The sequence below is a fragment of the Molothrus ater genome, chromosome 26, assembly GCF_012460135.2.
Source record: "Molothrus ater isolate BHLD 08-10-18 breed brown headed cowbird chromosome 26, BPBGC_Mater_1.1, whole genome shotgun sequence".
Lineage (NCBI taxonomy): Eukaryota > Metazoa > Chordata > Aves > Passeriformes > Icteridae > Molothrus > Molothrus ater.
In genome coordinates, this window is record NC_050503.2 from 549,346 (window position 1) to 576,477 (window position 27,132).

Here is a 27,132-nt window from a genome sequence, read left to right on the forward strand (position 1 = left end):
TGCTCCCAGCTCCTGCTGGGGCAGGACCCTGGCAGCTGGCACTTACCAGTGTCCAGAGGACGTAGATGGTGAAAAGTGCTATAGTGAGTGCTATGAGTCCGATGGCCTCCAGGCGGCTGTTGAACTGCAGGTGGTCCTGGGCGCCTCGCAGACACAGCCAGCCCGAGATGGCCGCCAGGGGAGTGATGAACAGGAAACACACCATGTCACAGAACAGCGTCCTCTTCTCATTGCGGGGCCCGGGGTCCTTCAGCCACTGCGGGAAGGACAGAGAAGGGATCAGCCTGGGACAGGCAGGAGAGCTGGGGACCTCTGGCCTGCACTGTGCAGTCTGACTCACACCAACCTTCTCCTAAAGGGAACCAGAGAGTGGCAAGTCTAGGTTCAACAATTAACAAGGGAAATGGAAGACACAGTTAATGAACCTGTACAGGGAAAGGCAGTCATGAATACAGAAGCTCCTGGACTCTCCTCTGGAGTAGTGAGGAGCAGGCACTGCAGGGCATCAGTTCAGTAAAGCCTGGCTTAATATGAATCTGACAGGTCTTGGACTAAACTTCAACAGAAACAGACCCAGGACTCTAACTGGTGAAGGAGGCTGTGGGAAACAGGGGCACTGGGGTCTGCAGCAAGGCCAAACTATAACAGCATCTGTCCCAAATCTAGCCCTTGGGTTCCTGTGGGAGAATCACAGCATTTTAGAGTTTCACAGGCAATCTTCAAATGTTTCTTTCTTTTGGGAGTCCTGACTTGCTTCCAGTGTGGGTTCATTTTAGATACTTCAGTAACAGCAATTGTTCTATTTTCCTAGAATTATGCTATTTTAAGCCTTTCCTTTCCTTTTTTAGAATAGCAAGAAGATGTGGTTCCTACAGATACCAAATTGTTACAGCACATCTTTACTGGGATCTGTGTGTGCTGGCCTGCAGATTCTTCCTTCTTCTCCTCACAAAGATGACTGCCTCATTCAAGATTTTTTGAATTTTATTTTTAGATAAGACTTGGAGAATATTATTGAAAAGGCACAGGCAGAGCAGGGAAGAGACTATCAGGGTCTGGGCTGTCCGGCCAATCCTCCTGTATGGTACCTGCTTTGGAACAGACAGCTTGGGAAGGGACTCATCTGGGAACTTGCACACAAAGCTCCTTTCCTACTCAGAATCCACCCTTTAAGGAGCAATACACAAGTGGTGGTGACAGGTATGCAAGAAACCATGAGACCTCAGCAGAGGTAACCTGAGGACATGGCTGGCCAGAGGCATGCAGGTCAAGAGGGAAGCAAGGCAGGGGGCACAGAGGTGGCTGCAGATTTAACTGCAGCAGGGACGTTCAGTGAGACAGAGCAAAAGGGCAAGAATGGGACTGGAAGCACAGCCAACTGTTGTGGAAATGGGAAAGAGAAGGGCAGCTGGCAAACCTGGGCATGGAATAGGGGAGTAGCTAGGCTGGTTAGAGCCACAGGAACAGCAGGTTCTGCAGCACTGAGCTGGCCACGAGCAGAGGAGAGGACGCTGCAGTGACAGGAATGAGCCTGGCCCAGAATTCCAGCTGGGAGGACTCATAACCACAGTATTTTAGGGATGTGACCTGAATCATCTGAACACTTCAGTGGTAAGAGTCAAGGAACTTTCATTGATTCTAAAGCCATTTGGAGCATGACTTGATGGGCAGACAGCCAGAAGAAAACCTCACAGAATCACTAAGGTTGGAAAAGACTTCAAGATCATCAAGTCCAACCATCAACCCAGAGCCACCTCCAAACCATGTCCTCAAGTCATCCACATACTTTTTGAACACTTCAAGGGATGGTGGCTCCACCACTGTCCTGGCAGCCAGTTCCAATGCCTGACAACCCTTTCCATGAAGAAATGTTCCCAATATCCAACCTAAACCTCTTCTGGCACACCTTGAGGCTGTTCACTCTCATCCTGTCGCTTCTTCCCTGGGAGCAGAGCTGGACCCCCACCTGGCAGCATCTTCCTGTCAGGGAGAGATAACAGAAGGTCTCCCCTGAGCCTCCTTTTCTCCAGGCTGAGCCCCCCAGCTGCTCCTGGTACTCCAGACCCTTCCCCAGCTCTGTTGCCCTTCTCTGGACATACTCCAGTGCCTCAGTGTCTCTCTTGGATGAGGCAGCCACCCCGGGATTTGAGGTGGGGCCTCAGCAGTGCCCAGCACAGGCAGATGGCCACAGCCCTGGTCCTGCTGGCCACACTGTGGCTGGTACAGGCCAGGTGCCATTGGCCTTCTTGGCCATCTGGCTCACATTCAGCCACTGCTGACCAGCACTACCAGGTCTCCAGTGGGCAGCTTTCAGAGCAGGCAGAACTGTCATTTGGACCGGACTGGGAGAAGGGAGGCAGACCTGCAGCTCCCCCCTTGTATGGCTCTGCAGAGGAATCAGTGTGATGAGCTGCATGGGGACAATAAACACCACACATGCAGTTTGAGCAGTCCTGGGAGGAAGTGAGGGTGGACAGCAACTCATTGGCACAGGAAAGCTGCCCCCATACACAGTGCTCAAACCCAGCCTTGTGTCAGACTCTCCCCAGTCCAGGGCCAGGACAGGGCTGCCTGGTGACACAGCACTCAGGCGAGTGCCAAATCACCCAGTCTGGACCAAGTTCCCTCTAGCAGCAAGCCCAGAGCACCCCATTCTATGCAACAGGACATGTTGGGGCACTTCTGACCCTTGTACAGTAAGAAGCTCAGGCAGATAGGTATTTCACTGCATCTTAATTCTATTTATATTCCTTGTGACTTTTGAAATTCCTTCCTCCTCCCCAAGATGGGAGACAAACATATAAAGGCAGGAAGCAAATTAATTTCCTTTTGAAGCAGTTGATTTACTTTGCCAATATGCACTGACACAGTAACAAAATGGAAAACAATAAGTCACTCTAAGGGTGCAGCATTTCTGGCACAGCAACACTTTGGTGCATACGGGACTTTAAATAAACTTTGCCAACAATCCATAAAATGGTCAGGCAGATTAAACCATTTTTGTAGGGAAAACTATCAAGTGAGCATGGGAAAGCAACAAAAGTACAACTTGGTCTTCTTCTAGCAGCTTCCACACTGCAATCATGTCTGAGACTGAAAGGAAAGAGGCAGAGGTGGCTGCTTGCTGCCATTTGGGCTATGAGCTGAGTCCCAGATCCTGCTTGCAACAACTTCACTCTGCTTGTGTGACAGAATTCTGGGTATAACCATATTTCTTTGTCCTCCAGCATGATCATGAGGCTTTTCCAGATACTGGGATCAGCAGGGTTATGGAAGAGAACTCATTTCTTAGAGCCACAGCGGGGCTGTGGGGTGATGAGAAGCTGACCTTTGGTTGCTGCAGTGCCCATGAAGCTTGGGTGAGCCCAAGGTGATGGGAGGCAGGAGGAGAGCAGGCAGTAAAAGGCACCAGGACATCATCAGCTCCTCTGGAAGCCAAGAGCAGAACTCAAAGCATATCGGAGCAGTCTCTCATCCATCCCAGCACCTGCTGCTCCATGTATCTCAAGGCTGGGCTGCATTCTGCCCCTTGGGACCAAGGGGAGTGGAGAGAAGAGGGACTCTCCCAGCAGCACTCAGCACCTTGCAGTCTGTCTGGGGGATTAAAAATGGGTGCTTTAAAAATTAGCTTTCATTGATTCTTAGAGCTGACTCACTCATTGAGTGGCTGAATGTGAGCTGTCAGCTGTTTCATGAACACATCCCAAGCAGCACTCAGTGCAGCACAGCACTGGAGGGACCAGCACGTGCTCACATCTCTCCCTGCCCTGCACCGGCCCCCTCGCTCTGGGGGCCATGAGTCAGGAGCAGTGTGAGCTGCCAGCCTCACCACCAACCCTGCCAGAGTTCCCCACGTGCTTCACAGCTACAGCACAATGGCAAGCCACAGCACCACACAAGCATTTGGCTGCATTACAAAACATCCCACATGCTTTCTGCCCACCAGACAGTTACCCTCTGGCTTCTCAGGTGCCTGCTGATTTTTCTTTCACTGCTGACCTGGTGCCTGGCTATAAAAGCCAGAAAAAAAATCACATTAACTTGATCACAGCAGCACTACTAGTCCTGTACCTGTACTGAGAAACATGTTGAATCAAATAGTACAGCTTCAGATGAAGGACTCTCATATCCCTTCTCTGGGCCTGCACCAAAACCCTTCTGCAGGCATTGAGCTCCATGGGCAGCCCCAGCAGAATGGTCCTGTCTCCTTCACCAAGGTGGGAAGGGATGTTTTCTGACAGAGTACCCAGAATTCAGGAAGCCAAGACCCAGAAATGCCCCTAGCCCTGCAAGCAGAGCAGTTAAATGCTGCACAAAGCTGCCCCTCCCCATCCTCCTTCCCCCAGCTACCTGCCAACAATGCCCCATAGACCTCCACAACCCAAATCTCTCCTTGAATAGGCATGAAAGCCTTCCCTACACCCTCAGCTGCTGGGAAGCACAGGGCTCTGGGCTGACCCAAGGGATTTAGGAGCACTAGAAAGGGTGGACAGGAGAGGAACAGACCCAAGCAGTGCTGCAGGTCACTGGGACACTTTCCTCCAGAGAGAGCAGCACGAGCTCCCATGGTTGGTGGCACCATGGCAAATGCCACACTATGACATGTGCCAGTACGGGATCACAGCACCTCAGAGAAAGCTCACTGGTCTTCTGGATCAGCACAGCACAGACTGGGCTGGACAAAGTGGTGAAGAAGGACAGGTAAGGAAGACTAGTGCTGGTGAATATCAAGAGTGCAAGGGTATTTCCTGTTTTGGCCCCAAACAGGCCATTGCTTTATGCAGAGCAGTGCCCAGGACTGCACAGAGAAGTGCCAAGAGGATCTCATGTTGGACCTGTGACCAGCATCTCCAGACAGCAAACTTAAGTAAAGAGAGAAAGGAAAAGATTAGAACAGTGGGAACTCAGATGGAACCAAGAAGGATTTGTTTTTCACTAGATTCAGGAGTGTAAAAGAGGTGTGCATTGAGCAAGAAGAGAGGTGGGCTGGGGAAGGGCAGAGGAGCACGGATCAGACAACACTGCAGTGAGTTCAGCAGAAGAGTTCGAGGAAAGCAAAGAGGAAAGTCTGTCTGCAAGGAAGATAAGGCTGGAGGAAGGGTGGGGCAGAGCTCATATCACAGCTCAGTTCTCCGAACTGGAGGGGGGACAGTGAGTGCTGCACCCAGAGGCAAAACTCCTTTCCCTAGTAACGCAAGCAGGAGGAACATCACAATTCCTGCGTGCCAACCTCCCTTTTCGTGTTCCAGGGACATCTCTGCAGCACCTCCCACAGCCACAGAGGTGCAGGAGACTCAGGAGACGAAGCAGAAGGACTGCACAACCCACGGGAGGCGTCCCCTACTCTAGCGTAACCTGCAGTCAAGCAACTCCTCAGAGAATTTCAAACACATTTCGTTGTGACATTGTGTTTGAAAATTGTACTTTCAAGAGACAAAAAAATAATCCACTGACCTACATAAAATATCCAGTCTAAATGAACCAAAAGTGTTAGCAGTCATTGAAAAGTAATCATCTTTAATCAAAATTGCACCATAAACTCCAAGAAGAACAACAGGAGCAAAAAACTGCCAGGGTCCTGTACAGCACAGCCCTCTTGGAAGGAGGAGCTGTTTTGAGGAGGCAAAGGAGCTCATCAGAATCACTAAAGCAGCCCATTTATAAATAAAGTTATTAAAACACACACTGCTGGAAAACACCAGCAGAATTGAAATACAGAAGCAGAATTTTCTTGGGACTCCATGATGAGATTTGCTTGCAAGGACAGAAATAGGGAAACAAAAGATGTAGCTGGACTGCTCCAACAGTGACTGGTTCACCAGAGAAATCTTTTTTGTAATTAGTGATATGTCTTAAATGATTTTTGCCTTAGCAAAGGAATTAAATGCTTGCAGAAGCATTATGATCAAGTCCTGCATTGTACTTGTTAGCTTTCACCATGAGGTTATGCTGACTTTCAACCTCCCAGTAATTTTAGCAAAGCAAAGCCAGAGTCTTTGGCCTCTGCACCAGCAGTTTGTGTCCTCTCAGAGCAGAGACCTGAAACTCCTGGCTCCTCTGCCTGGTATTTACATTATGTGTGAACAAAAACACACCCTTCCTGTGGAGTATGGAGTGATTTTTGCTGGGACCCAGCAGCTGCTGCTCTGACACCTGCCTGACCTGCAAGCCCAGGACATTTCTGCAGAGACCTGGGCTGGCAGCACAGACCTGACCCAGCCCCTCCCCATGCCAGGACTGGCCTCAGAAACCACAGCTGGTTCACAGCAGAGGCACATGGCCCCAAACAGGAGTCTTTGGGCTGCTGAGGTGGTGCTTCTCTTCAGCCCAATCAGAAACACTTAGAGGGGACAAAATTAACAACAGCTTGAAACTTTAACACTTTACAAGTGGTTAATGAACTGAAGAGAGAAATGAGAGGGTAGGTGCCACAGCAAAACACACAAAACAAGGCAGCCATGGAGAGGAACACCTTTGCTGGTAATCTGGGAAAGTAAAAATGGGCAAGTGTGGGCTCAGGTACACCAATACAGACCAACCCACACAGCCCTGTCCCTCTGTGGGCAATGGGCTGCAGCCAGGGGGAAGGCCAGGAGCTGTGCAGAAGGGCTTGTGGCTGTACAAACACAGCCACACTGTCACCCTTGGTAATGCTTTCTGGAAATACACAACATATCCAATACAGTCCCAAATACCTCCACCCACACAGCTCTGCCTGAAATCCCAAAGGGCAAAGTATCCCCAGCAGGAAGACCACTTTGTAGAGAAAATAGGTTTGTGATGGTTTTTGCCCCAGACCAAAGAGAAGAGTTATGTGCAAGGGAAAACATTAAGGACAGAGGCAGGGGAGGCAATATTTTCACTCCTACACAAGTTGCCTGGTTCTCCTACATGAAGAGGCAGACTCCTCCAGACAAGGTGACACATCCTAACTTAGCCTTCTAAGGAGGCAGGAATTAATTGATCACAAGAGGTATTCCCTTCTCCATCCACTATATAGGACTTTAAAGAACAAGGGCTGGCTGAGGCACATTTAAGGCATGAAATGTTAGGACAAATAAACTCAATCATGCCTAGAGAATTGTATGATCACCTGTGGCCTGGGAGAAAGAGCTGTCTAGGCTGCAGCAATCCTTCAGGTCCAAAGGCCTGCACTCCTCCTTCTGCCATGCTCTGGACAGCAAAGATACAGATACTCCCTGAAGAAGAATCCTAGGCAGTAAGTGGGAATTTCCTGTGCATGATATTATTAGAACAAAGAGGAAAGTAGTTCCTCCAGGAAAACTGTGTCTGGTGTAACTTACACTTCAAATACTTCATCTAAGTATCAAATGACAAAATCTTCCAGGGAACACAGAAAGTATTTTGCCTTTTTTGACTATGCCAGCCTGTGTTGGCTAGAGTGTCCTGGAGTGAGATCACTTTTCTGTAAGCATATGGAGGTCCATTAAATTAACAATCATACAGGAAAACCACCCCTCTCTGAGGCTTGGCCATTTTGTTCTCTGCTGGAGACATGCTCCTCACTCAAGAACCCTGGTCCACAACTGTCCTGTGCTGGAGACCACTTGAGAGCTGAGCAGAGAAGCCTTTCTGTCCTCTCACAGCACAGGCACCAGTGTCCTGCACCTCTGGCTACAAAACTCTCCACTCAGGGCATCAGGTGAATTCTCCATCTACACCTGCATGTTCAAAACATGTCCCCCAAAACATGTCCCCACTCAGCCCAGTGATCTCACTGCTGGACAGTTTTCCAAAGCCTTTCTTTTTTTTTTTTTTAGCTTTCAACCTGCTTCTTAGTTAAAAAATAGCTGAGCTAGGCTGAACTGCAGGAGGTATTTCCCCCACACCCATGGCCAGCCTGTGGTTGCCCGAGCCGGCTTTGGGCTCAGATGAGTTCCTCACTCTGGGTTCAGAGATCAGGCACGCTGGCAGTCAACACTGTCACTGTTTTTACACTGAACAGACCACAACATAAATCAATGGCTGCTTAAAGAAAACAAAAATATAATTCTATTAACAAATTATCTTTAATCCATACTGGACAAATTTGACACCTGTCCTCTGTAAAAGAGGCTGTAAAATTCAATTACTGTTTGTGAAGTGCTTGGATGTCACAGCAATAAGAACCCCAGAGAAGCTTGTGAGAAAATGAAGTTTGGTCTTGGTGAACAAGGACATAGCAGGATTAATACAGTTAGCTAGTGAGCATCTTCCATCCATGCACTCCTTCTGGAAGACACAGCCTGTGACCATGAAGACCACACTGTAACACAGATAGACAAGAGGCCTGAAGTAAAAACTAAGGCAATTTTGGTCATGGCATTTCCTGACTTCTAAGAAATCAGGAAGTTTACACAGAAGAATTTCAACTTGGCCATGTAGCTTCTCCCCAGTACTCACCAAAATGTCTCCTGCATCCCAAAATCAGCCTCAGACCCTTTCCTTCTGAAGGATCTCAAAACCACATGACAAAGCCAGTTCTTAATGAAGCTGATGGTCCCTTCCCAGAGATGAGCTGACCAGTGACTGCTGCTGCCACTATGACCAGCTCTAAGTTTCCCCAGGCTGGAAAGGCAGAACATGGCAGAACCAAGAGCAAGAGCTGCTTTCTCCTCAGAGGCCCAGCAGCAGCAGGTACCATGCTACCAAATTCCTTTGTGGCCAGGTGACAGCAAAAGAGAGCTAGAATGCTTGGGGCAGCCTTTCACACATGGGGCAGACCCTTCTGCCATGCAGCATGCCCCTGCATCATTCCTAATCCTAGTCTCCAGCCATTTATCCTCTGCTCTTAATTTCTATTTTGATTTCACAGCTTTACTTGGTGAGCAGTGGATTTTTATCAGGGCTCCTCAACAGCACACTCACCACAAACATCACTTCCCCCAAAGTTTCAAAACACTCCCCACCCCTCCCCTCAAACAACCAAGAGGCAGAGAACTTCCCAGATAAGGTGGCTGGTGGAACTGTGGCATTTTTAAATGACTAAGCAGCCTCTTTCCCAAGCCCTCTTCTCAGAAACAGATGAACAACTTAGAGATGACACTTCCCAAAAGTATTTGGTTTGGTATGGGGATGAGATTGCACCAGACTGCAGGCAGAGTATTAATGGCAAGTGCTAGCCAGCTGGCCAAGGGTTATCAGCTCCTGCCAAAGGGCAGAACCTCTGCTACCAGCGGGAGCTTCCCAAAGTGCTCACACTTGGTCAGTTGGCCTCGAACGCCAGCAGACCCTAAGGGATGAAGCACACTCACTGTCATTGCCTCTGCACAGCAGACTGCAGTGGTGCAGGAGCTCAGAGTGGCTGTAAGAGCTCCCAATGAAAATGAGAAATTGAACTCCAGGTCACTTTCCCCAGGCTCCAGGCAAGGGTCAGAGGGTTTATAGCATGGTGGAAGTAATACAACAAAACCAGGTGGCCTTTCAAGCCAGGTGAGCCATTTTGCTCTAGCAGGAGCCATCCAGCCATGGTGTGCCAGGCACAGAGCACACGTGCTGATGAGCACAGGGGGCTGTGCAGGGCCCCAGCACACCTGAGTGCTGCAGCCACAGCACACTGCTGTACCCCCCCACTGCACTCCGCTGCCTTGGGGTGTGCTGCCAGCCCTGGAAGAGGGGCAAGAGCAGCCTGCTACCATGGGCTGTGTCAAACCAGGCTATATGCTGCTTTCCAAGCCAGGGAAAACCTTTCTGCCACTGAGCTGCTGGCAAGGGAACTGCTCTGGGGCTGTAGCATGCTAGGCTCTGCTCTGCAGCAGGGATCACTCTCACCAGCTACCTGGTGACTTTCATCACGTGCTTACCAGCCTCCAGGCTCACAAGGCACTTCAGGCAAGCTGCTCCCCAGCAGACACCTCAACAGAGTAGATCATCTCCTTCACTGTGCTCACAGACAGTCCAAATACACTAGAAGTAGTAAACCACTGGAATCCCAAAGCCTTTGCCAGCTGGCAGTGATGGCTCAAGAAGTCCATTCCTCTCTGAAAACACAGTGGCAGTTCTCCTGTGTTTGAGTTCATTAAATACTGCCCACCCATCACCTCTCAGCACCCACAGTTTGTTTGTTGATCACCATACCCTTATAGGCTCTAGTCCAGAGGGGCTTTTCACAAATTTCAACAGGAACTAAAATTGATTGTCCTGGAATGCTCATTCACCCACACTGAAATACAGACAAAACTTTCTGTCCCACTCTCCCAGCAAGCTCCTCATGCCAGATGGAGGCACAGAGTTGGTGTCACAGGAAAAACTCCTCCAATGCACACTAGCCTTTCAGCTTTTATTTGAGTGTGCAGTTTTCCAAGCCTATGCTTGTTATGACGTGCCACAGCATTGTGAAAGATGGCTGAACGCACTCTCACGTGTTTGTTTCTGGCTAGGAATATTTAATATTTATTAACCAGTTCTTAAGCTAAAATATCTGAGACCTGCACTCACAACTTGGCCTGCATAAGCCCTAGCAAGATCACTGCCCCTGGGCTTGCCTGCACTGTGTACTCAAAGACAAGGTACAGCCCTTCCTAAATGTTTTAAAGCAGTGTTTTGCAACCTCTGAAATAACTGTTTGAGAGATATTGGCCAAAGCACCAATTTATATGTCTGAGCAGCTAGGAGAGAAGCAGTAAGACCCTAACAGCAGTAACCACTGAGGTAATGCTCATACAAATTACTGTGCTAGATACATGGCTTGGGTTAGCACTGCAGGCTAAAGCCTCCTCCTGTCTGGGGCTGTCAAGTCCATGACAATCAGTTGTAAGTTAAACAGTCATTAAAACTTAGTATCTACTTTGCAAACTGAAGCTTGAATGCTTCCCCAGTTGGTGGACTCTTTTCTACTCAAAGGTTCACTAGGAGGAGATGGGAGTATGAGAAATAGATCTGGGGACTCTGGAAAGGAGGAGGGGACAAATATTGTTTCCAGATGGAGGTGGGAAGAGAAAAGAAGCAACCTCTGGAATTAATAGGAATGGAACAGAAACGTGGAAAGCAACTTAGAATTCCAGTTGTGACTCAGTTTTGACCTAACTGATGGGGCAAGGGGCAGGAGAGCGTGGACAAGAGCAGCCACCATTACAAATCCGAAATAACCCTGCCTCCACACACGCTCTGGTAGCAGGTAGTGACAAATCCCTGACAGCTGCCAGGTAATGGGAGTCTGATGCTAAGAACCAGCTCCCAGAGCTCCCACTGGTGATGGCTGCAGAACCTGGGACTCCCAAAATTGTTAGGTGTAAATGCCCAGCTGCAGAGTGACACTTCTCTGCACTTGCACAGGGTGTTGAAGGAACCCCCGAGCCACTGACACAGGAGAGCTCACTCAACTGCAGACATATTACACCATCTCTAACACAAATCCTTAAGCCTTCTGTATTGTACCTCACCGGTTTACTTATTCCTCTTTTGGGGATGTACACTTGAACCCTGAGGTCAGACAATGGCCTGGTCCATGCTGCCTTTGTTCCCAAAACAAAAAAACCCAACGCACCAGCCAGAGCCTGCGTTGTATGTTCCAGCTCTGGGAGGCTGAGGGACTGACTGATCCCCTGTGGTCACCACAGAGAGGAACATGAGGACCAGCTGAGCCCTGTCTTGTTTTCTCCTTCAACTGGGAGGAGCACAGAGCAGCAGGAAGGATCAAAGCCTGAAGGAGCACACATCAATATTAGTCATGGGAAGACAGGTCTTTTACAAACAGTATCAGCAATCACCACATCTCACTTTTCAGAACAGAATATGGCAAGGAAGGCACATGCAAGAGAGCTGCACTAATCTAACACTGAGATAAGATTAAAACCGGGAGCAAAAAAAAAGAATATTTATGAGAACTTCATAATTCAGTCAGTCATGCTGTGACACCTGCAATTTGATGCTCAGGCAGTAAAGCACAGCCAAAAAAGCACCGTGCTTGCCACTGGCAGGTGCCATGTGGGCAGGTCACAGGTGGGAGCTGCCCCAAACACCACTACTGCATGTTTGCAACTACCTCACTTGGTCTGACAAGGGACTTGATCTCTTCAAACAGACTCTTCTTTGTGAGTACAAAGGTACTGCAAGGAGGAGGAGACACCAAGAACTACAAGAACAGTAGGGCAATCAGTCATTTTCTCTCAAATGATATGGAAATAAAAATGAAGCAGGAAGAAAATGGTACCTCTGTCAAGGGTCTTGGTCTTCTTTCTACAACAAATTCTGTGTGGCAGAGCTCACAGTAACTTGTGTTGGAGGAGGATAACCATTTTTCCAGGCAGCTCTTGTGCACGGTGCCCAGTGTTCCTGTGCAGTCACATGGGGAAAGCAGTCCCTCCCCATTTCCACCTTCATGACAGATTCGACAGATGGGACCATCACTAAAGAGGCAGAATGGGAGACAAACAAAATGAAATCACAGTCAGAGCAGGCAGAACAGCACTGCCACAGGGTCTGGTCCCACCAAGCCCCAGAAAGGCACATGAACAGCAGGCAGTGTGTGGCACAGCATGCCAGGAGCCTGCTGCAGCAAGAAACCAGTCTCAGGGGACAATGGAGGTGCTCAGGACATTTTAGATAATTTAAAATCTGGAAGACCCATAACAACAAGAGAAGATGGCACATCAGCCTGGCCAGCTCAGCTGGCCCCACAAGTGACTGCAGTGCACGTCCTGTGGTCTTCAGCTCTGCCCACAGGCAGGGGCTTATACCAGACCCAACACCAAGCCTGAAGCACTCATGCAAATCCAGACACTCAAAGCAAAGCCAAATGACCCACAGTAGTCACAGCACGCCCCAGCCACCTGCAGCTACTCAAGAGGTTGGCAATCAGGTCACATTTACCAGATCACCTACCCACTCTCAGCCAACCTCAGCTCTGCAGCCTGGGCTGAGCAGGAACTGCAAAAGGAACAGCAGTATTTCAAGAGACAACTGAATTGACCCTGGAAGCTCTACTCCCCAAGAATACAATATATTTCACAGCAGGTGTGCACCCAGAGCAAGGTCTCCAAACCCTCTGCCCATCATTGCACAGTAACTCTCCAGCATCCTGTGGGCACACCCTCCCCAGACAACAACTGCCCTGCAGAAATGCTTTGGTGCTTCAGGAACAACACTTCCTTGGCCACGAGTTCCAACTACAGAATCACACAGAACCTCACAGAACCAGAGATATCTAGCAAAGCAACTAACAAATATTTTCAGAGACATTTGCAACCTTCCCCACAGGAGGCCTGAGCTGCTCATCACACTCAAAGTATCCATCTGTTCCCACGATATTCCTCACACCTTCAGCTGGCACCACTGACTGAACAATTAGTGCTACACCTTTCACTAGACCTTTCACTAGACCAACTTGCTCAAGGCCCCAGCCAACGTGGCCTGGAACACTTACAGAGATGGGGCATCCCAGCTGGCATCCCATGGCACAGGTTTCCTAGCAGCCCTGTGCCACACATGCCAGCCCCATGATGAGGATGTTCTGGACTCCCTGGGAAGCCCCAGATGGCTGTAGACACCACAGTTTGCTGTTCTCAGCAGTTCAGGTAATTTCTTCAGCATTCACCAAGCACTGAGATAATTTAGGAACAAAATGCTGGACAGCAGAGGCCCAGGGCAGGACTGCCTTCCCTGGACCATGGAAACCAGGCCCTCACTAGTATCTCATTTCCACCTTCCAAACAGGCATTTCTTTCACACAGTTTTCCTCTTACATCCACAGCTGCCCAGATTTGGGGGTGCAAGAGGGGGTGAAAAAGGAACATCTTTGTTTCAAAGATCCTATTGTAGGTCCTCTTGAAATCCAGGTGAGTGGTATCAAGTATCACCTTTTCCTAGATACTACTGACAGAACAAAAAAAGCCACACTGAACCCATATAATAGTTCACACTCAACTGCTATTCTGACTTCAAAAAACCCCACCTGACTACAGAAGTTTGTGGGATTGCAACACAACAGCCAAAGCAATCATCAAAACCAGCAGCACCACCTCCATTAGTTTGCACAGAAAGCAAGAGTGAGGCATGGAAGCACAGTTCAAGGAAAAGGAGCACACTGGGGAAAAAGGCTGGTGGGACATAAAGGAAAGAGAAGAGCCAGCAAGGAAGTAAGTGCATGTCAGTTCACTAAAGGAGAAGCAAGATTCCTCAGGAGATCTCTCCCACAGGATATCTCTACTACTTTCAATTCACTATTTAGCTGGTTTCATCCCAATTGGACTTTTATTCATATTTAGGGCTGCAAAGCAAATTACACCCAATGTACACCATCCCCTTCTCTCTGCTAAACATCACTGGTGAACCACTGATCCATGTTCTCTCCTCCTTTTTACATGCCTTTTATTGAGGGGATTTCTTCAGCCAAGACAATCCCTGCAAAAGGTGCAACAGGAGTCTGGGAAGGTGGTGGAAACTTCATCCTCAAAGATCCTGGAAACTACATCAGACAAGACTCTGAGCAGGTTTGCTCTAAAAGGAAGCTGGACCAGACATCCTATGGAATTCCCTTCCAATTTGAATTATTTGATGATTGTGCAACATTTATTGCCATAAAATGCTGTACCAGAACAGCGTGCACACAGAGCCCTAGTGACCCAGACACACAATCCCCTACAGCCTCCAGTGTTCTCATGCATCTGTCATTTCCTAAGAAAAGCATCTGTAAGTTATTTCACCCGTTCTCTTCCTGTTTGTGAAGTTTCATATTTCCAGAACATTACTATAACCTTGGCTATCAACAAACAACCCAAAATGAAAAAAATTGCTGACAGTGTGTGAGAAGAATTCTTATCAGACTTCATTTTCCTTCCTTCCTTTACCCTGCCGGGTGGGGACCCGCTCACACTCCCACATGATGCACACTCAGACACAGTTTTCCAGCAGGCTGAAGACACCATATTGGTAATTCAACATTCCAGTGCAGTCATGCTGCTCTTGGCTTTGCTGTGCTAAGTGCTGCTGACAAGGAAGACACTGAAACCCACCACCACAAGAAACAAACTGGTGTCCATGTAGAAACACAAGGAATCATTATGGGTTGACCCTAAACATTAAATCCTAAAAACATTAGGGTTTTTAAACCTGTTTCCAGGCAGTTTTCCCACACAGTTATCACACCCCCAGTTCTAAAGGGTTAAACAACTCCTCACCCTGACTATCTACTGCCAGAGAGCAAGCCCAGTTACTTTCACATTTTTATTGACCTGCTCCAGGTTTGCTGGATGCAGCAATTATGTTTGCTTCTATTCTCATCCAGCTTCCCTGCATCCCTCCCCCATGTCTGCAATCACTGCTTTTGTATCACACAAATGTTTGACCAAACTCATTGAAACAAGCAACAGCTGTTCAGACAGGATTTCTGAACACAAAATGTGACAGCTCTCAGTAGATGGACTGAACAATGCTGCCAAATGTCCTCTACTCTGGAAGCGACTCAAAATAAATGACAAGAAGTCGCATCAGGAGGAGTCTGAGCTAGTGAAGCTGCCACGTGTCGCCTCTAGCAATAGCTGGATGCGGTAGTTGCTGCAACACAAACACCGTCCCCTCCCTGCGGCTGAAGATCAACACCACGCCTTCACTCCACGGACGTTCCTGGAACAAGGGCTGTGCTCCCTTGCAGCCCCTCAGACGTCCCCATGAACAGCACAGTGCCCGGCGAGCACGGCCCAGGTTCACCCCCGAGGCCGGGAGAGCAGCGCAGCGGAGGCGCTGCCCGTGCCCTGAGGGCTGCAGGAGCCCGGCTGAGGGCCCTGGGAGCGGCCGGCCCGCCAGCAGTCCCGCCCGCCATCAGCGCCCCGGCAAACTCCTTCACAGAACGAGACTTGGTTGTCTCCCTGCACCCGAGCCAGGGGAAGGGCCCGGCTGCGGCTCCGAGCCCCGTCCCGGCAGCAGCCTCACCTCTGGGCGCCCAGCGCCTTGATCACGGTGGAGAGGAGCCGGCCGTCCTTGGCCGTGACCTGGGTGATGTACTGAGGGCGGCCCATGTCCGACTCCTCCACAGACTTGGACAGGGCAGCACTTCCCGGGCAGTCGCAGAGGGAGCCGGGGAGGTGGCAGCAGTCGCCTGTCGTCATGGCAGCTCTGGGCCCCGCTGTCCCGGGCCCGGCACCCGGGAGACCTGCAGGAACAGCACCACAGTCAGATCCAGAACCCTGGAATCCCCAACCCCTCACGATCCCCCAGCCCCACTCGCACTAGGAGCACCCCAGGGCCCCGACACACGCGCGTTTTGTGAGTCTTCTGTCCCCTTTAATAGGCTTTGTGAGGCTGCCTTACCATAACATCAAGGCTCCAAGTGTTCTACTTACATAACTTACCATCAGAATTGCAAATCTGCCTTTCCCAGAGAGAATTCCTGGTAACCACCCTTTAACCTGATGAAGTCTTTTCAAACTGAGTGTGCTGATACAGAGATGGGGAAGGCAACCAGAAGCCCCATGGGCCTGTGCTGTTCTGGCTAGAGCCATCCTGAAAACTTACATTCATACTCTCAATAAATACAGCAAAGTTTCACCTGAACAGGGCACCTAAACCAGTTTAGGTGGCTGGGTTCAGGAGGCCCTTCTCAGCTGCCTTCAGAAGCTTCCTGAGCACTTGAAAGACTGTCCAAGCCCAAAAGGCTCTCCCATCCCATCTTTGATGTTTTTTCTCTTTATTTCATTGAAGAAATACACATGCTCCCATTTCTATATGCGCTGTGGTATATCCCAGCAGTAAATGTGTGGACATGGACATCCCAAACCCATCAAAAATCCTCCTTGGGAAGGGCAGCAGGCCAGCCTGACTCCTTTCCCTTTCAACTGTTCAGACCAACCATGACTTTTACAAGAGCCACTTGCAAACAGCAAAGCACACCAGCACATTTTCAACATTCACCCAGCAAAGAGAAGACACTGAACAAACAGCAAATGCAAGAAATGGAGAGAAGGTGTAGAGAAAAGCCCAACACAGCAAACCCGGAGCTGGCTCTGATGAGCCACATGTGGAAAGGAGAGCTCTCTGCCTTTGAGGTCAGGCAGCAGCTCACCCAAGCTGCCAGAAACAGCCATGTTCCTCCCTGGCAGGGGGTATCTCATCCCCAAAATAGGGTATGCTCTGCAGATTTAGAAAAATCCTGGTTTTGCCAATCGCCTTTAACCTGGCCCGGAGAGGCAGCTGTGCAGAAATAAAGAGCTGAGATTACAGTGAGTCACACTGAACACAATCCAACAACATTGTACTGCTGGTAAAACCAAAATCCCTGTGTCTGTAAACAGGACTGCCTTATGTAAGGCACGCACAGTAATCCCTGCGCACCAGCAGTGCTGGGATCAGAACTGGAATGCTGCCTCATCCTGGTGGCTGGATTTCAAGATGAAATAAATCCATAAAAGAAGTTCAAATGAAAGCAATAAAAAGGAAAAAAGGGGAGGAATAAAAGGAAGTAAAACAACCACAGCCCCAAATAAGATATATGAAAACAATTAGGTTTGTTACATTTTGGGGGAGTGGGGAGAATCGGCAATCCTTGCCTCCTGGAGGTAGGAGAAGGCAAACAAACCTTCATCATCCCATCCAAGGAAAGGTTTTTGTTTTGAGATCTCTGAGCACAACAGGAGTCAAACATTCTCATGAAACTGCAGTTCTGTCAGGTTCAACTAAGCCAAAATCTAACAAAAATAACTAAAGAAAATAAGGGCTTGTTCATGGTTTGGAGGCTTGGCCACACTACAGAGGAAAAAGGCCAAAAAGCCAGTACAAGAACATGATCCTTGAAGCCCTGGAAACACTGATTTGGGTAAGCGCGAGTGCTTTTTCATGTCTTGGAAATTAAGCAACTCATACAACCAAGGGCTTCATGTGTCAGGACAGCTTCCTTCACATACATGCATTCAAGAGGGAGAGAGCCCTTCACTGGTGTCTCAGAACCAGATGCCAACTTTGGTAGCATTCCCTCACTTTACAGAATAGTTTCTAATTTCTAATAGAAGACTTTCTAATCTCTTTTTCAAAGCTGCTCTTGATAACTATTTGTAATCCTTCCTTCACATCTGAGCAGGAATAAGCTTGAGCTTGTGGGCAGGTCAATCCTCTTCAGCATGAACCTGAATTTTTCATCAACTTAAAAATTAACTTGATAGACTCAGCCTCTCTCTCCACCTGTGCAAAGAACAGAGTTAGAGCTACTTTTCTTATTTCTCCTCCTCAAAGAAAAGGCTACAAACTCTCCAGCTGCAAGGAGCAAAAAGTAAGATGATAAATGCTATTGGAATTACTTAAGTCAGCTCTTCCACAAATTAAGGAGTTCTATAAAATTAACAACCTCTTACTGAAACAAGCATGAGAAGATATATGCTTTTAATAAAAAGGTCAGTTCCATTTGTTTGGCCAAAATGTTGTTTATTTTAAAGTTCAGAGGAAAAAGTCCATTCTGCATACTGGAATAAAACTGCCCTCACTGACTGTGTCCTGGGATATTTATACTGAGGCTCTTTGTGCTCCACATCTGACAGACACAGGCAGCCCCATGGCCTTGCCCCAGGGCTCTGTTGGGGCTGGAAGGGAATGGCCACCCTGCCGTTCTTCAGGAAATGCACAGGTTTCTGTTACAAGTTATTTGGTGTTTCCTTGTCAGGGTCCAGCCCAGGGTGGAACCTGAAGTCACTGCTTTAAAATCTGACTCATGCCATTCAGCAAATATGAAGGAAAAGCAGCAAGATTTTCATGGTTAGTAAAGAAGTAAGTGAAATCCAAAGACAACATCTGCAGTGCACTCGGGTCCCAGTCCCATAGCCAGTGGAACATGAACGATGGTGTACAGCCATGTCAGTCCCTTCCCTGATCCCTCAAGGGTCAGCACATCAACACACAGCCTTCTCTCACAATTGTCAACAGCTCATCCAACCCAAACCCAGTGTTCACAGAATCATTCAGGTTGGAAACAGCCTTTGAAATCACCTCGTCCAACTGCTCCCCCAGCACTGCCAAGCCCAACACGAACCCATGTCCCCAAGTGCCACATCCACAGTTTTTAAATCCCTGCAGGGATGGTGATTCCACCACTGCCCTGGGCAGCCTGTTCCAGTGCCTGACCACCCATTCCATGATGGAATTTTTTCAGCCTAAACCTCCCCAGTACAATTTGAGGTTGTTTCCTCTCTTCCTGTCACTCATTTCCTGGGAGAAGTGAATGACCCCCACCTGGCTGAACTCTCCTTTCAGGGAGTTTTAGTGAGCAAGACGGTCCCCCCAAACTTCCTTTTCTGAACAGTCAGCTCCCTCAGCCACTCATCATCAGATTTGTGCTCCAGCCCTTTCCTCAGCTCTGTTTACAGCAGAAACATCAAAATCTCAGTGTGAGAAACAAGACCCAACCAGCTGGTTTGAACCACACATTGTTTTTTTTCCTAAGCACCTGTGTTTTCTGAGCCCATTCCTTGGGGATACATTTCTTGCACACATTTTTTTAAAAAACTCTCAAAGACACTAGGTTTATTATCAACATCCCTTCTGCTGCCACAGTTAGACATTAGCAAATAAATGGGAAGGCTCTTCTCAGCAACATTTTGCATCCTCAGCTTCTGAGCAGATCCAGAATATAAAGGGCTGAGTTTGTAGATAATTACTCAAACTGAAAAAAACCCAAACCCTGTCTGTGGAAAGCTGTCTCAGAGGAGTGAATTCTGCACTAGAATTCCAAAACTCTAACACGTGTGGCAAAATGAGTCAGTTCCTTGAAGAGCAGCTTGTGCTCTGTCACTGCCCCAAGGCAGAGACCAGGATCCTGCTCCATGGCTTAAGTGAAACACGCCTGCAAGACACTCTCCCTTGTCAGTCCTCATGCACTGCAATATATGAGATATGTAATCCAGTCTATATCATCCAAAGGGCAATGAGGTGAACAAAATCCCCTCAAAAGATTGCAGAGATCTGGTTGGACCAGTGCTCTCCATACAGGAGATGTGCCCAGCAGAAGTAAGCAGGAGTCAAGGAGCTAAAAGGTCCCCCAGCTCTGCTCTCCATATTTGGACTTTGAAGATGGACAAAACAGTTATTTCTCCCAGACAGGGAAACCACAGCACACAGATGAACCTCTGGATCAAAGCCACAAAGGGAAAAGCACAGTCAAGATGAGAATGACAACAAGAAAGGTTCAGCCAAATGATGGCAGTAATGGGGACTGTCAGGTGCAGGTTGTGGCCTGTCCACTAATGAATATCCCAACCAGTGTAAAGCCTTGGAGCAATCCTGTGGCTTTGATAGGATCCAGAGCAAACTGGAACCAGAGCCAGCTCCCCCTGCTTTGGGTGCAGAGTGTACAAACCAGCTCCTGAACAGACTGGCTTCCCTGGGACATCTCCACCAAGGAACACCCAACACATGAGGCTGCCAGCAGCCGGGTCTGTTCCTCTCACTGAGCAACCCATTTCCCTGACTGCTGGAACTGAGACCTGGCCCCTCACCCATGGTATCCCAGAGATAACCAAGTCATGCAGCCAACATAACCCACCCATCTGTACACAAGGACTTTTTTTATTTTTAGCAGGTAACCCATTCACTGATGGCAAATCAGAACTCTGACCCCTGCTCACATGAGCTGATGTTTAAGCCTGGGTGCAAAGCTTCCCAGCCTGCTTTCCAAAGCCCTTTTAGCCACTTTGGGCACACAGACACTGAGTTTTCTAATCATATGATCCTGCAAATGTCACCAGTGAACTGAAGATTTTCAGTTGCTAAAGGGCATTTCCTAACATTAGTGCTTTCCTTTTCACCACTAAAACTGGATTTCCCAAATCCTGGGCCCTACAACTATCTGAACATCTCTCTCCATCTCGAGGGAGACCATACAAAGAACTGCTTGCTGCACACATCTAAGCACCTGCTCTCACACACCCCATCTCATACAGCTAATGCACATCTCCCCATGGCCCAGGTTCAGTCCCAGGTGTGCAGCACATCCTCCAGTACCAGTTCTGCCTACTGAGGCACCAGCCTCACCAGTGTACCTGTAGCCTCTGTGCTCTGGGTTAGTGGCAGAGTATCCCCTTCTCCACATCTAGCCTCTACACCCTCACACTCAAGTGATCACACACCTAGGACTGCCACCAGAGATACACACAGATGGGATGAGTGGCCTGAAGTGCTCCCTGCTACTGTTAAAAGGTTGTATAAGTGGATTAATCTAAAGAAAACCAAATCAAAACAAACAAAACCAACCAACCAACCAACAACAACAACAAAGCCCAAAACCAAAACAAAACAGAAAATCCCCAAACCATCTCCCCCTGCCCCCCTGCAAGAACCAGTCCCACACTGGGCTTTGTTTTCAGTTTTGTTTGTTTAAACGTACCTTCTGCTGAGGGTTGAAAGTCACAGCATTATTTTGTTCTTTATTAAAAATACACTATTTTATACATCAACTGACTCCCCAAAGTTACCCTGCAGGTCTCCTATGTAACACCTTAAAAGTACCCAAAAACCAGCTCAGGATCTGCCCCCAGCTGAGCCATCAGCAACTCTTCCCATTGCTCAGGGCCTGGGAAGAAATCTCATTAGTCCTGTGCTCAGAAGTCACCTGAATACAACAGCCCTAAAGTCAGGGTGCAAGGAGCCCTGTCCAGTGAGAGAAGTGACACAGCATTTTATGGCATATGCCTCAATATTCAATAAAAGATCTGATGCCATCTGAAGCAACAGCTTCTAAAACATCTTAAAATTTGGTAAATAACAGAGGGGAAAGCATTTCACTCCCCAGGAGCTTCTCTATTTCTGCCCCACCTGCAACATTTGGTTGCCAGTTTCAACTAAAGGAGATGCTGTAAAAACTTCAGCCATAACTTGCTCTTCAGAGGATGCCAGTGGAGCAATGCTGTGAGTCAGAGCCAGGGGATAACCCTGACCCTGGGCTCAAAACAAATCCCAAAAAGCAAGGGAAAATAATAAGCAAGGCACAAGGTTCTGGGAGCTTGAGAACCTTCTAATAAAACTTCACACCAGGAAACTTCTCCTGCACCTCTAACAGCAAAAGCTTTGGGCTGACTCCAGAGGCTCACCTGCCTCATCCCTGGGGCAGAGTTTAAAAACAAATGCTCCAAGTCTAACCCTGTAACACTCAGGAGGAGGTCAGAAGCTTAGAGGACATAGCCTTTCTAGACTCCTGTGTTTGTCACATTTGTACATGACCACAGCTGCACTGGCTGGGCTGCCTCTCCACTATTTCAAACACACAGCTCAGCACCAGCCAGTGGTAACTCAAGGCTTCACTCACTGGCTGCTGCTGCTGGGGACAAACAATCATAACTTCTCTATATCCAGAAACTATTTAGACATATTCTAGAAGCTCTCTGAAGTCTTGATTATTTGGATTATGGCAAATTAGTTTGCAGACACAGATGAAGAGATGGTCTTCCACTTCCATTTTTTTTGAGGAGACACGCCAGCATCTGAGTTCTATTCCCCAAGCAAAATCCTGCAGCAAGCCTTGGTGATCAATAATTGCTGTTTTCCAAAGCCAACATCCACACACATCCCTCCTCTTCAAAACATCAGTATATTGGATTAATATCTGGAGTAGTTTCACTTCATCTCCATGTCTTGAAGCAATTGAAAACTATTGGCTGGCAAAGATGAAGGTCCTGAGGCACAGCTCCTGTGGGTCTTGGTGGGGCTCCCAGCAGGTGAGAACCCCAAGTTTTAAACAAGGCCAAAGGCATGGGTCTCACGTGGACACAGCAGAACTGCAACACAGCAGAGCTCCCTTCATTTCAGGGTACCTGTCATGTTGTTCACCCACTGTTTTTCAAACAAGTTTTCTTCATTGCCTAATAAAGTTACTCAATATTCAAAAAGAAGCAAAAGGTTCAAGCTTAGATGTTGAGAAAAAAAATCAGTATAAAAAGAAGAAGCCTAAAGGATGATTTTTTTCTTGTTGTGCTTGCGAACAATTAGGCTGTATGCTACAGCTGGAATGCCAAAATGAACAAAGTTATCTCAGCTCTTTTGAGACTTGCTATCTGCCACAAGGCCATATGAAAGGAAAGTTTACTGCACTTTAATTACCAACATCTGGAAAAACGAATTGCAACATTAGAAGAAAATTCTTTGCAGAGGGTATCTCCAATCAAAATTCAGTCATTTTAATAACAAGTTTCATAAGGGAACAACTAAAAACCAGCTGGGGCATGAGGAACACCTGTGACTCCTCTGAGGATTCAAAAGACATCAGCTTTTAAAGATGAACAGCAGCACAACTCACTACATAATGCAACTGTAGAGTCTCTGCACCCACATCCCTCTGCATTTTATCACTCTTTCCAGGGAAAGAAAGATGCATTAGAAAGACTTGAAACTGAAACCATGAACCAGGGTGGAAAAAATGTATTATCATGCCTACAAAACTATTCTTGCAGAGTGCTGTCCATCACAGCCAGCCCACCAGACACAAGCACAGCCCTGCCCTGCTGAAGGGACCGGAGCTGTGTGGCCTCTCACATCTCTCTGCACCCACGTGCTTTACAAACACCAGCAGCAGACACTTCTGCTTCCCAGCTTTACTGCTTCAGTGAGCTCCTCTTTAAACAGAGGCAGCCTCTGCAGCAAGGTCAAAGCTCAAGTGCTCCCCAGTCCTGCACAGTCACTTGCCAGGCAGCTGCAGGTTGTTCAGAACAAATGGATTTTCCAGCTGTGCGTAATACCTCAGAAAAAGAATTTTAGTGTAGCAGTAACACATGCACCAGATCAAGACTGCAGTGCCACACCACAGAACTGGTAAGTCCCTCGAAGGGCACGACTCAGGAGGATGCAACACATTATTTCAGGACTGGGAAGCCCAGGTCAGAAAGAACTTGCATTCTCCCCAGTGTTTTCCTTCTTGGTTTATAAAGCACCATTTACACTGCTGTACAAATAACAGCACTCTGCCTGGAGACGAACTGAGCTGGAACAAACCATCAGCAAAGCCCAGTGCAGCCCTGCCTGCCCTGATGCTCAGAGCGCGGCCGGTGCGCAGCCACTGCACGAAGCCAGGCAGCACACTTAGCTCCCAGGAGACATTTGATCTGGAATTTAACTTCACTATTTATATTTTTCAACCTAGCTGTATCACAAATCTCTTCAGAACGTTCAGCTTTCAAAGAGCTTTCCAGAAAAGGCACCACCAGGGGCAGCCTATGACTCACCACCCTGCTCTGGAGAGCTCCAGAGCAGACACCCACTGAGAGCGTGGCCATGGTCAGCCAGAGAGAAGGAGTCACTGATCCCAGGCAATGGCACCAGTGCCTCCCTTCTGCCCACTCCTTACTGCTACAGATTCCCTCCTCAATCCTCAGGTGAAACTTCAGAATTGGTATCTGTGCTGCAAAACTCTCTCAGTTCAGTTTGCAATGTTTTGCTTAGGCTGCATTTTTAGTTTTTCTGGACACAGGCCTTGTCTGATTTGTCTGCAGGGAAGTACAAGAAAAACAGGGAGGAAATAAATTGAAAACAGTCCAGAAATGAAGTTTACCTTTCCCCTCCCACCACTCTCAAATCTAACCCCAAAAAGCTTTCAGCTGAAACAGAACTAAAGCCCTCAAAGCTTTGAACAAAGAAATCCTCCTGTTCAAGCCAAGACTACATGAGCTTGGTGTGTTCCCCTTTTTGCAGAAAAGTGCTTTAGAAGATAAGTTTGATTTGTTTGTACTTTTATTTCCTGAGCCAGTGCTGCTCCCTGTCCCTTGTTTCCTCTTTTTAGGAACTAGAGGAGAATGTTTCCTTCAGCTTTGATCACTAATTTTGTGACAACTGATTAAAATTGCAACTGCACTTACAGCACTTCTGTCCTTGAGGTTAACCACACAAAATCATGTCAGGTTCTATCAGAATTGAAAAGTTTAGTTAGAATTGCTACAAAAAATCTGGAATAAAACTTACAGATGCCTATCTATTTGAAATGGGGGCAAATGACAGATTCCAAACTGTAACACTGTTCAAGAGAGGCCTGGGCCAGGAAAAGTATTTGCAAGGCAGATGGGTAGGAAGAGCTGCAGGTCAGTACAGCTCCTGTTGGGCTGCTCCCTTCACTGGAGGATGCACAGGGTTCAGTCCCTGCCCCAGGACATGCTAGCAGTCCCTGCTTTCAGGATGTTGTCATTCTGCACTTTACCTTCAGTGCTTAGGGCTCTCACAGGCTGTAACTGCACAGCAGGAGAGGCACATTCCATCCCCAGGAAAGCTACACAAGACCCTGAGACACTCAGTAGTGACTTCCCTACTTTCACCCAGTAAGATGAGCCACCAAAAGCTCTCCCAAACCAGCTGCAGTGGGGAGCCCCATCTCCCAGCTGAGCTGCTGCTAAGCTGGTCTACTTACAACAAAGATGGCACAAAGACACAGGTTCCAGGGAACAGCTGCTACAGTTGGAGCTGGAGAGAGAACAAGACCAGGACTGGAGGGGTGGAGATCCTGCTGTTTACGTGCATGACATGAACTGTGCTGATAAGCCATGAATTTGATAAGCCACCCTTGATAAGCCTGAGCACAGATTAATGCGTCACTTCAGCAGCCAGGAAAGCTGCCGTACCGACTTCATGGAGACCCACTCGCCTACCCTGGCTTGGTGCTGCACTCGTTTCCTTCACACAAAGGAGTCCAGGGCTTAGTTCACCTCATGGCTTGTGTGCCCAGGTGTCACCCACTGAGACGTGCCCAGAGTGCTTCCAAGAGGACAAGAGTCAGTAACTGAGACCATTTCTCTATTGTGGGAAAGGCTGGAGCTAAGAGCAGGCATAAGTTAACCAGAGTGAATTAGACTGGGAGGGAGAAGAGACACACCAGCTCAAACTTCAGTCTAGAAGGGGAAAAAAAACCTAGTTTGGAAAGAGAAACTCTGAAATCTCCAAATATCCAAAGCTAAGTCAAAGGCAAGTGGAGAAAAAATAAACTTACCATGTAGTTTATAGTTCACAATACTGGATTCCTCCCTTCATTTTCTAATAAAAGCTTCTGTGGTCTTAGTGTGAAAAACCAAGATATTTTAAACAATAGTGAAACAAGTCCCCAAGTGCTCATTTTGCTTTGTGCCTCTACCTGCAGAAGTACTACAAAGTCCTGTCCTGAGGACTTGCAACAGTCCCTCAGACTCACAGAGTCTCAGAGCCCATACCCAGGCTCAGCTTGCCATGGATGCATTTTGACTTAGTCATGCTGTTTCAAGAAAACAGTGCTTACTTCCTCCCAGAGAAACATGGTGTGCTACACTTGCTTGATGCAGGCCAGCATCAATCAGCTGGAAGAGGAAAGGCCCTCTCCCAGCATCCACGAAGGCAAGAACTCTGTGGGAAGCTGCTCACAGTCAGTACATTCTAGCTCTGCTCATCTGCACGGGCCCCTTGGCGTCCACCACAGCGTGACCTCACCCTGCAGCCTGTGCAATCCACAGCAAAAAACAGCAAACACATCCAAAACGAGGAACATTAGTTCTGATGCCATTTTCTGTTTCCACTTAGGCAGTGGTGCTGATCAGCTAACCACACACAGACACCCCCAGCTATATAGCTGGTAGAGAGTGTCCATGAACAACACATTAGGTTCACACTTGGCCATTCCCTGTGCCACCTGCTCTGCTCTTGGCAGTTCAGACTTCCCTACTGATGCAGGCTGCCTGCAACGCTCCCCTGTGTGTGCTTGGGGGGAATTAGACCTTCTGTCCTCAACTAGAATTATTAAATTCACTGTCACAGTGCATATGACAAAGGGATTTTAGAGTCCCAGCTCCCTTCCCTTTGAGCCTCTGTTTCTGATGGATGACACACCATCACAGCTTCAAACACACCTGAAAAACCAGGGCACTTCCAGCCTCCAAGCACTCCCCTGCATAATCCTTTGGAGATGCAGAAAAGTGTTCAAACACTTTAGCTTTGGAAAGCCAAGACTAACGTCCAGCTGTTCAGAGGATTATACTGTGCACATGTGAGTGGCAGCCAAGCAGGGTTTTATGTCCCCACGAGCAGGACCAGCCACAGCCAAAGCAGCTGGCCAACCACAGTGACATCACAGGCATTCTCAACAAGAACCTGGAAAAAGGTCAAGAAAGTGCTAGAAACTGCATCAGAAGGGAAAGACACAGAGATAAATGCTTGTTGGAAGGAGAGTTGAGCAAGAGAATGAGAGTGCCAAGGAAAATGAACAGGCTGGTAATAGAGAGG

At 48.1% G+C, this 27,132-nt stretch overlaps 1 protein-coding gene across 2 annotated transcripts in view; it reads right to left on the minus strand.

The window, feature by feature from the left end:
- Positions 1–27,132, minus strand: part of MARCHF2 (membrane associated ring-CH-type finger 2) — a 34,424-nt gene that overhangs the window by 5,833 nt on the left and 1,459 nt on the right. For both annotated transcript variants that reach the window (XM_036399346.2, XM_036399347.2), the window contains exons 2-4: positions 15,868–16,087; positions 12,152–12,347; positions 47–256 (exon numbers count right to left, since the gene is read on the minus strand). In XM_036399346.2, the coding sequence (XP_036255239.1) occupies positions 47–256; positions 12,152–12,347; positions 15,868–16,043 (582 nt within the window). In that variant the 5' untranslated portion in view covers positions 16,044–16,087. The remainder of the gene's footprint in view (positions 1–46; positions 257–12,151; positions 12,348–15,867; positions 16,088–27,132) is intronic.